General features: G+C 47.2%; 1 protein-coding gene across 8 annotated transcripts in view; it reads left to right on the top strand.

The window, feature by feature from the left end:
• ZBTB8OS (zinc finger and BTB domain containing 8 opposite strand) overlaps window positions 1-10,170 on the top strand; it is a 31,387-nt gene that overhangs the window by 683 nt on the left and 20,534 nt on the right. For 3 of the 8 annotated variants that reach the window (XM_078331100.1, XM_035308602.3, XM_035308601.3), the window contains exon 1: window positions 602-738. The exons of 2 other annotated variants lie outside the window; for them this stretch is intronic. In XM_078331100.1, the coding sequence (XP_078187226.1) occupies window positions 642-738 (97 nt within the window). In that variant the 5' untranslated portion in view covers window positions 602-641. Of the gene's footprint in view, window positions 1-134; window positions 384-601; window positions 743-10,170 lie in introns of those variants that run through there. 3 more of the 8 variants (XM_078331103.1, XM_078331101.1, XM_078331102.1) reach the window with 3 other exon arrangements.

The raw sequence follows: 10,170 nt of genomic DNA, 5'->3' as shown, positions 1-10,170 counted from the left end.
CGCCAACATCAGCCAATCGGAGTGCTCCTAACGGCCAGGTGGGCGGGGAAGCCGTGTTCGCGACCTATCCAAATGTGCGGAGTAGCTTACCGCGGGACCGAGGCGCGCTCTCCGCCCCTCCCCCCACGCCTCCCAGAGCCGACTTCCAGCGACTGCGAGCGCCGGGGTTGACGGGACTGCTCCCGGCCAGGATCACGTGAGAGGTTTAGTCCACACATTCTCGCGGCCCGAGGGCAGCCATTTTCTTGAAGGCTGTTGAGTTTATGACCCTTTCAAAGTACTGAGATGAAAAATCTAGAATGCCTTCGGGTCTAATGATCAATTTTGGAAGTGAGAGAGAGAAAAGAACCTCGCCACTCAGACCCGGAAGGGTTTCATTCAAGGTGCCCTTCAGACGTTTTTCCTTAGTGTTTAGAAGGAACTAGTAATGAAGGAAGCGCAGAAGATGGGGTTTTGGCCTTTTAAACGTGTCATCCATGCGGCAGGGTAGGGACTAAAGTAGGTCAGCAGCCAACTCTGAGAACGGTGTGTAGCCCTTTAAGGGTGTCTGCCAAGGGGCGGAGTCTAGAGCGGAAGTAGTAAATGCGGGTCGAAGTCCGGCAGATGAAGGGCGGAAGTAAGAGTGTCTAATCCTGGGAGTCATGGCGCAGGAAGAGGAAGATGTTAGAGATTACAATTTGACTGAGGAACAGAAGGCGATCAAGGCCAAGTATCCGCCAGTCAATAGGAAGTACGAGTGTGAGTAGGTGGCTTACTTCTATCTTCAGACGTGGGCACACAGGCATCCCTTCTTCTTACCCGCGGCTTCCTGCTGCTGCTTCTACTTTGCCCCATGGGTGCCTCGAGCATAATCCCATTGTGCCCCGTTCTGTAGTCTCGTTCGTACTTGTCTTGGAGATGCTGCAGTAAAAAGCCACCTTATTTAATAGTCGCGAAACCTGGCCTCCCACATTTACAGTCTCTTGAACCTGTTCCACATGTGCCTGATCACATTTATCTTGGTGATTTCTAAAGATAATTATATTTTCCGGCGTTTGAAAGGTCGTTGCCCCCATGTATCTCCCAACAGTGAGATAGAGTGTGCCAGGTTAGAGGACTCAGAAAGCTAATTAGGGGATATCTAACTTGACGTTTCACCTCGATCATATTAGTAAAAAGACCTGGTTTTGACATTTATTTATGACTATTTTTTTTTAAAGACGGGGTTTCACCATGTTGGTCAGGCTGGTCTTGAACTCCCGACCTCAGGTGATCTGTCCGCCTTGGCCTCCAAAGTGCCTGGATTACAGGCGTGAGCCACCGCGCCCGGCCGACAATTATTTTTTAAAATTATTGTTTTAGGCCGCGCGGTGGCTCACACACCGTGAGCCGAGATCACACCATTGCACTCCAGCTTGGGCAACAAGAGTGAACAACGTCTCAAAAAAAAAAAAAAAAAATCTAGGCCGGGCGCGGTGATTGAAGCCTGTAATCCCAGCATTCTGGGAGGCGGAGGTGGGCGGATCACGAGGTCAAGAGATCCAGACCATCCTGGCGAACATGGTGAAACCCCGTCTCTACTAAAAATATAAAAATTAGCTGGGCGTAGTGGCGTACGCCTGTAGTCCCAGCTACTTGGGCAGCTGACCTTGGAGGCGGAGGTTACAGTGAGCCGAGATTGTGCCACTGCACTCCAGCCTGGTACCTGGGGACAGAGTGAGACTCTGTCTCAAAAAAAAAAAAAAAAGTATTAAATGTTAAACTATCATTATCCCTAAAGTTGACGGTGGTTTGTGGAGCGCAAATCTGACTTATCTGCTTAAAAACTTTAATTTCTCATCTTCCTCTCTGTAAAATCTACTTATTTACCATAGCATTCTAGGTTCTGTGCTTTCTGGACCTGGCAAACCTCCCTAGCATATCTCCTTTCGCACGCCTGTAAACCCAGCACTTTGGGAGGCCAAGGCGGGTGGATCACCTGAGGTCAGGAGTTCGAGACCATCCTAAATACAAAAATTAGCCGGGCGTGGTAGTGGGCGCCGGTAATCCCAGCTACTAGATAGGCTGAGACAGGAGAATTGCTTGAACTCAGGAGGCGGAAGTTGCAGTGAGCCAAGATCGTGCCACTGCACTCCAGCCTGGGCCACAGAGGGAGACTCAGTCTCAAAAAAAAAAAAAAACTATTCTTAATAGATCATATATATTGATTTGACATTCAAAAAGTATAACATATGCAGTGAAAAGTAACTCTAGCAGCCCGGATCTCTAACCACCTAGTCCTCTTCTGTAGAGCAGTCATCGTTACCTTTTTTTACATGTACATACCTAGATGTTCTAGCCTTTTTTTTTTCTTTTTCTTTTTTTTTTTTGAGACAGAGTTTCGCTCTTGTTACCCAGGCTGGAGTGCAATGGTGCGATCTCGGCTCACCTCAACTTCCGCCTCCTGGGTTCAGGCAGTTCTGCCTCAGCCTCCCGAGTAGCTGGGACTACAGGCGCACCCCACCATGCCCAGCTAATTTTTGTATTTTTAGTAGAGACGGGTTTCACCTTGTTGACCAGGATGGTCTCGATCTCTGGACCTCTGATCCACCCTCCTCGGCCTCCCAAAGTGCTGGGATTATAGGCGTGAGCCACCGTGCCCAGCCAATGTTCCAGTCTTTAACCTTTTCATTTGATGGACATTTAGGCTATTTCTACTCTTTTAGTGTTAGAAACAGTACAGCATTGAATACACTTCTACATCCATTGTTTTGTACATGTGCAAATGTAGCTGTACAATCAAGTTCTCAATGTTAAATGGCTTTGCCAAAGGATATGTGTATTTTTTTTGTTTCCACTGCTAAGACTCATACATTTTTTTAAAGGAGGTATGTATTTTTAACTTGGACAGTTGCTCTCTACAGAAGTTGTACCAGTTTATACTTTAGTATTGTATGAATGTGCCTCTTTCCTTCCACTTTTACTAATTGTTACCATACTTTTTGGTCTTTTCCAATTTGTATACTTCATTTTTCTCATTATTATTATTTTTTTTTTTTTTTTTTTTGAGACGGAGTTTCACTCTTGTTACCCAGGCTGGAGTGCAATGGCGCGATCTCGGCTCACTGCAACCTCCGCCTCCTGGGTTTAGGCAGTTCTCCTGCCTCAGCCTCCTGAGTAGCTGGGATTACAGGCACGCGCCACTATGCCCAGCTAATTTTTTGTATTTTGTAGTAGAGAGGGGGTTTCACCATGTTAACCAGGATGGTCTCAATCTCTTAACCTCGTGATCCACCCTCCTCAGCCTCCCAAAGTGCTGGGATTACAGCCATGAGCCACCGCGTCCAGCTCATTTTTCTCATTATAAGTGAAGTTGAACATATTTTAGGGTTTTGGAAGCTATTTGTATTTCCCATTCTAGGGTGTGCATGTTAATATTCTAGGCCCTTTTTTCTCTTAACTTGGGTTATTGTTTCTTCTTACTGTGCAAAAAGTATTTTTAGTAGTGCAATCAGTGGTCCCCGACCTTTGTGGCACCAGGTACTGGTATCATAGATGTCAGTTTTTCCATCAACAGGGGTTTTGGGGCAGGATCATTTCAGGATGATTCAAGCACATTACATTTATTGTGCATTTTATTTCTGTTAGTATTACATTGTGATATATAATGAAATAATTTTACAACTCACCATAATACAGAATCAGTGGGAATCTTGAGTTTGTTTTCCTGCAACTAGATGGTCCAATCTGGGGTGACAGATTATCAGGCTTTAGATTCTCATAAGGAGCACACAACCTACATCCCTTGAATGTGCAGTTTACAGTAGAGTTCAAGCTCCTTTGAGAATCTAATGCTGCGCCTAATATGAAAGGAAGCGGAGGCAGTAATGTGAGCAATGGGGAGCTGTTATAAATACAGAAAAAGCCTTGTGAGCTCACCTCCTGCTGTGCTGCCTGGTTCCTAAGAGGCCACCAACTGTACCAGCCTGGGGGTTGGGGACCCCCCTGCATTAACCCTTTATTTTACTTTTGAGATGGAGTCTCACTCTGTTGCCCAGGCTAGAATGTAGTGGTGCGATCTCTGCTCACTGCAGCCTCTGCCACCCAGGTTCAAGCAATTCTGCCTCAGCCTCCCAAGTAGCTGGGATTACAGGCACCCGCCACCATGCCCAGCTAATTTCTTTTGTATTTTTAGTAGAGACAGTGTTTCATCATGTTGGACCGGCTGGTCTCAAACTCCTGACCTCAGGTGATCCACCTGCCTCAGCCTCCCAAAGTGCTACGATTACAGGCATGAACCACCGCACCCAGCCAACCCTTTTTTCCTTTCTTTCTTTCTTTTTTTTTATTTTAGAGACAGAGTCTTGCTCTGTCACCCAGGCTGGAGTGCATTGGCACCACCTCAGCTCACAGCAACCTCCACTTCCTGGGTTCAAGTGATTCTTCTGTCTCAGCCTTCCAAGTGATTGGGATTACAGGGGCCCACCACCATGCCCAGCTAATTTTTTTGTGTTTCACCATGTTGTCAAGGATGGTCTTGAACTCCTGACCTCAAATGATCCACCCACCTCAGCCTCCCAAAGTGCTAGGATTACAGGCATGAGCCACCATGCCTGGCCAACCTTTTGTTTTATGGTTTCTGAGATAAGATGTCATACTCAAGGAGGGTGTTGCCGACTCTGAGATTCTAAAATAATTTTTCTGAGCCAGGTGCGGTGGCTCACGCCTGTAATCCCAGCACTTTGGGAAGCCGAAGCGCGTGGATCGTGAGGTCAAGAGATCGAGACCATCCTGGTCAACATGCTGAAACCCCGTCTCTACTAAAAATACAAAAAATTAGCTGGGCATGGTGGTGCATGCCTGTAATCCCAGCTACTTGGGAGGCTGAGGCAGGAGAATTGCCTGAACCCAGGAGGTGGAGGTTGCGGTGAGCCGAGATTGCGCCATTGCACTCCAGCCTGGGTAACAAGAGCAAAACTCTGTCTCAAAAAAATAATAAAAAAATAAAATAATTTTTCTATGTTTTCTTATATACATTTGAAAATAAAACTTTTATTGAATAACCTGTGGCAAGGCCTGGTGGCTCACAACTGTAATCCTAGTACAGAAGGAAGGCTGAGGCAGGTGGATCACTTGAGGCCAGGAGTTGGAGACCAGCCTGGCCAACATGGCGAAAGCCCATCTCTACTAAACGTATGAAAATTAGGCTGAGTGAGGTGGCTTACACTTCTAATACCTGCAATTTGGGAGGCCAAGGCGGTTGGATCACAAGGTCAGGAGATCGAGACCATCCTGGCCAACATGGTGAAACCCTGTCTCTACTAAAAATATTTTTAAAAATTAGCAGGGCATGGTGGCTCTTGCCTGTAATCCCAGCTACTTGGGAGGCTGAGGCAGGAGAGTCACTTTAACCAGGGAGTTGGAGGTTGCAGTAAGCTGAGATCGTGCTACTGCACTCCAGTCTGGTGACAGAATGAGACTCCGTCCCAAAAATAAATAAATAAAATAAAGAATAAAAATTAGATGGGTGTGGTAGTACATGTCTGTAATCCCAGCTACAGAGGATACTGAGGCAGGAGAATTGCTTTAATCCGGGAAGTGGCATTTGCCTTGAGCCAAGATTGTGCCATTGCACTCCAGCCTGGGCAAGAGTCAGACTCTGTCTCAAAAAATAAAATCTAAAAAAAATTTTTTTCCCCTGAGACAGAGTCTTGTTCTGCCCAAGCTGAAGTGGTGCAATGGCGCGATTTTGACTCACTACAACCTCTGCCTCCTGGACTTAAGTGATCCTCCCACCTCAGCCTCTTCAGTAGCTGGGATTACAGGCATGCACCAGTTTACCCAGCTAATTTTTCTATTTTTAGTAGAGATGGAGTTTCACCACATTGGCCAGGCTGGTCTCAAATTCCTGACCTCAGGTGATCTGCCCGCCTTGGCCTCCCAAAGTGTTGACCTCCCAAAGTGTTGGGATTACAGACCTGAGCCAACGCACCCAGCCAAAATACATCTTTTATTGAAGTATAATGTACTTATAAAAGAGTACCCATGTCATAAGTGAATTTTCAGAAACTGAGTATACTTGTGTAATTAGTATAATAGCAGTTCCCAAAATGTAATCTCTGCATTCCTGGGATTCCCCATACCCTTCCAGAGGGTCTGTGATGTCAAAACTATTTTTCTCTTTTTTTTTTTTTTTTTTGAGACAGTCTCACTCTGTCGCCAGGCTGAAGTGCAGTGGTGTGATTTCAGCTCACTGCAACCTCTGCCTCCTGGATGCAAGCATTTTCCTGCCTCAGCCTCCCAAATAGCTGGGATTACAGAGGTCCACCATCATGTCCAGCTAATTTTTGCATTTTTAGTAAAGAAAGGGTTTCACATGTTGGCCAGGATGGTCTCCATCTCCTGACCTCATGATCCACCTGCCTCAGCCTCCCAAAGTGTTGGGATTACAAGTATGAGCCACTGCACTGCATCAAAACTATTTTCACAATAATACTGAGATGTTATTGTTTTCACTGTGTTGATATTTGTACTGGTGGGGCAAAATCAATAGTTGATAAAACTGGCCCCAGCCTGTAATCCCACCTACTCCAGAGGCTGAGGTGGGAAGTGATAAAATGCAGGAGCTGAATGAAGAGGCATCCCCAAACAGGCTTTGTGAGAGCAACATGGCTGTTTGTCCACCTGGGTGCAGGTGGGCTGAGGCCAAAAAGGGGATCAGCAAAGGGCGGTGGGATAGCAGTTGGTTTTATAGGTTGTGGGGAAGGCAGTGGAAAGTTAAAAAAGTTACTTTAGGGCGGGTTTTTTTTTTGCAAGCTGGGAGGGGGTTGTAGGATGTGGAGTCAAGGTCAGTTACAAAGTCTAAAGCCTTGTCAATTGAGGCGGGAATAAGAAACAATAGAGAATGTCTTAAAGTTAAGCAGGTGCCTCAGGGGTTGATCATTTCTTCCTCTTTTCCTGACTTTCCAGCTACTTCAGGTTTTCTGATTCCAGAAGGCACTCCAGAGGTGTACCTGTGGTTCATGGGGATCGCCATGCTGTCCACAGTGTGGTCAGACCTTACGGGAAGATCACTTGAACCCAGGAGTTTGAGACTGGGTTTGGTCTTTTGAAGCTATAATTGCACCACTGCACTCTATCCTGGGCTACAGAGCAAGGCTGGGTTCTATCTTTTGGAGCTATAATTCCTCCCACTGCACTCCATCCTGGGCTACATAGTGAGACGGTGTCTGTGAAAGAAAAAGTGAAAACAAAACCTCTTGGCCCCTTAGCACAAATTCAGGCAGCAGCACCAAACTGTATGATAGAAAGGGTCTCCCTGGGCCAGGCGCAGTAGCTCACACCTGTAATCTCAGCACTTCAGGAAGCCGAGGCAGGTGGATCACAAGGTCAGGAGTTCAAGACCAGCCTGGCCAACACAGTGAACCTTCATCTGTACTAAAAATACAAAAATTAGCTAGGCATGCTGGCGTGCGCCTGTAGTGTGTAGGAGACTGAGGCAAGGAGAATCACTTGAACCTGGGAGGCGAGGTTGCAGTGAGCCGAGATTGCGCTACTGCACTTCAGCCCAGGCGACAGTGCGAGACTCTGTCTCAGAAAAAAAGAAAGGGTCTCCTCTGTCTCCCAGTCTGGAGTACCATGGCACTGTCATTGTTCACAGCAACCTTGAACTCCTAGGCTCAAGCTGTCCTCTCACCTCAGCCTCCTGAGTCGCTGGGACTACTGTCTATGTCTGGCCACCATGCCTAACTAATATTTTTATTTTTTATGGAGATGCAGTCTTGCCTTGTTGCCTAGGTGGTCTTCAAATCCTGGCCTCAAGCAGTCCTTCTGCCTTGGCCTCCTAAAGTGCTGGGATTATAGGCATTAGCTACTGCACCTAGCCCTAAGGACATTCTTCAGTGAAAATGACTTTTTAAAAAATTATAAGTAGGCCAGGCATGGTGGCTCAAGCCTGTAATCCCAGCACTTTGAGAGGCCGAGGTGGGTGGATCACAAGGCCAAGAGATCGAGACCATCCTGGTCAACATGGTGAAATCCCGCCTCTACTAAAAATACAAAAAATTAACTGGGCATGGTGGCACGTGCCTGTAATCCCAGCTACTTAGGAGACTGAGGCAGGAGAATTGCCTGAACCCAGGAGGTGGATGTTGCGGTGAGCCGAGATCGCACCATTGCACTCCAGCCTGGGTAACAAGAGCGAAACTCCATCTCAATAAATAAATAAATAAATAAAATTATAAGTACAGGGTGGTAAATTAAACAATGAGAGCTGGGAGAGGTGGCTCACACCTATAATCCTAACACTTTGGGAGGCCTAGGCTGGAGGATTTCTTGAGCCCAGGAGTTCCAGATAAGTCTGGGCAACATAGTGAGACACATCTTTATCAAAAAGAAAAAAAAAGCCAGGTGCGGTGGCTGATGCCTATAATCTCAGCACATTGGGAGGCTGAAGTGGGCGGATCATGGGGTCAGGAGTTACAGATCATCCTGGCTAACATGGTGAAACCTCGTCTCTACTAAAATACAAAAAATTAGCTGGGTATGATGGCATGCACCTGTAGTCCCAGCTACTCAGGAGTCTGAGGCAGGAGAATTGCTTGAATTAGGGAGGCAGGAGAATCACTTGAACCTGGGAGGTGGAGGTTGCAGTGAGCCAAGATTGTGCCATTACACTCAAGCCTGTGTGACAGAGCCAGACTCTGTCTCAAAAAAACACAAACAAAAGCTGGGCATGGTGGCATGTGCCTGTAGTCTTCTAGTTCCAGCTGCTAGAGAAGCTGAGCCAGAAGGATTGCCTGAACTTAGGAGTTCAAGGTTGCAGTGGGCAGTTATCATACTGCTATGCCCCCGCCTGGGTAACAGTCCCTGACTCCAAAAGGAACATCCTTAGGCTAGTAGCAGTGGCTCACACCTATAATCCCAACAGTTTCGGAGGCCAAGGTGAAAGGATCACTTGAAGCTAGGAATTTGAAACCAACCTGTGAAACCTAATGAGACCTCCATCTTTTTAATAGAAAAAGAAAAAAAAAATTAGCTGGGCATGGTGGTTGGTGCATGCCAGAAGTCCCAGCTACTTAGAGGCCGAGGCAGGAGGGATCTCTTGAGCCCATGAGGTCAAGGCTGCAGTGAGCCATGGTTGTGCCACTATACTCCATCTTGGTAGATAGTGTGTGCCCATCTCTTAAAAAAAAACCTGAAGGCCAGGTGCAGTGGGAGCACCTGGGAGGTGCTCCCAGCACTTTGGGAGGCTGAGGCAAGTGGATCACCTGAGGTCTGGAGTTTGAGACCAGCCTGGCCAACATGGTGAAACCCTGCCTCTACTAAAAATATAAAAATTAGGACTGACGTGGTGGCTTACACCTTGTAATCCAAGCACTTTGGAGATCAAGGCGGGCGGATCACCTAAGGTCGAGAGTTCAAGACCAGCCTGACCAACATGGTGAAACCCTGTCTTAAAAAAAAAAGTCTTAGCCGGACACGGTGGCTCACGCCTGTAATCCCGGCACTTTGGGAGGCTGAGGCGGGTGGATCACGAGGTCAAGAGATCCAGACCATCCTGGTCGACATTGTGAAACCCCGTCTCTACTAAAAATACAAAAAATTAGCTGGGCATGGTGGCGCGTGCCTGTAATCCCAGCTGCTCAGGAGGCTGAGGCAGGAGAATTGCCTAAACCCAGGAGGCAGAGGTTGCGGCGAGCCGAGATCGTGCCATTGCACTCCAGCCTGGGTAACAGGAGTGAAACTCTGTCTCAAAAAAAAAAAATTAGCCATGCATGGTGGCACATGCCTGTAATCCCAAATACTTGGGAGTTTGAGGGCAGGAGAATCACTTGAACCCGGGAGGTGGAGGTTGCAGTTAGCTGAGATCGTACCACTGCACTCCAGCCTGGACAACAGAGGAGACTCCGTCTCCAAAAAAAATTTTTTTTTTTAAAGAATATCCTTGGCTGGGCATAGTGGTGGCTCACACCTGTAATCCCAGCACTTTGGGTGGCTGAGGTGGGCAGATCACCTGAGGTCGGGAATTTGAGACCACCCTGACCAAAATGGGGAAACCCTGTTTCTACTAAAAATACAAAAATTAGCTGGGCATGGTGGTACATGCCTGTAATCCCAGCTACTCAGGAGGCTGAGGCAGGAGAATCTCTTGAACCCAGGAGGCAGAGGTTGTGTGTGGGGAGCTGAGATCACGCCATTGCACTCTAGTCT

The sequence above is a fragment of the Callithrix jacchus genome, chromosome 7 (assembly GCF_049354715.1).
Source record: "Callithrix jacchus isolate 240 chromosome 7, calJac240_pri, whole genome shotgun sequence".
Taxonomy (NCBI): Eukaryota; Metazoa; Chordata; class Mammalia; order Primates; family Cebidae; genus Callithrix; species Callithrix jacchus.
The sequence above is the reverse complement of the archived record's forward strand: the minus strand, read 5'-3'. Positions and strand labels throughout refer to the sequence as shown.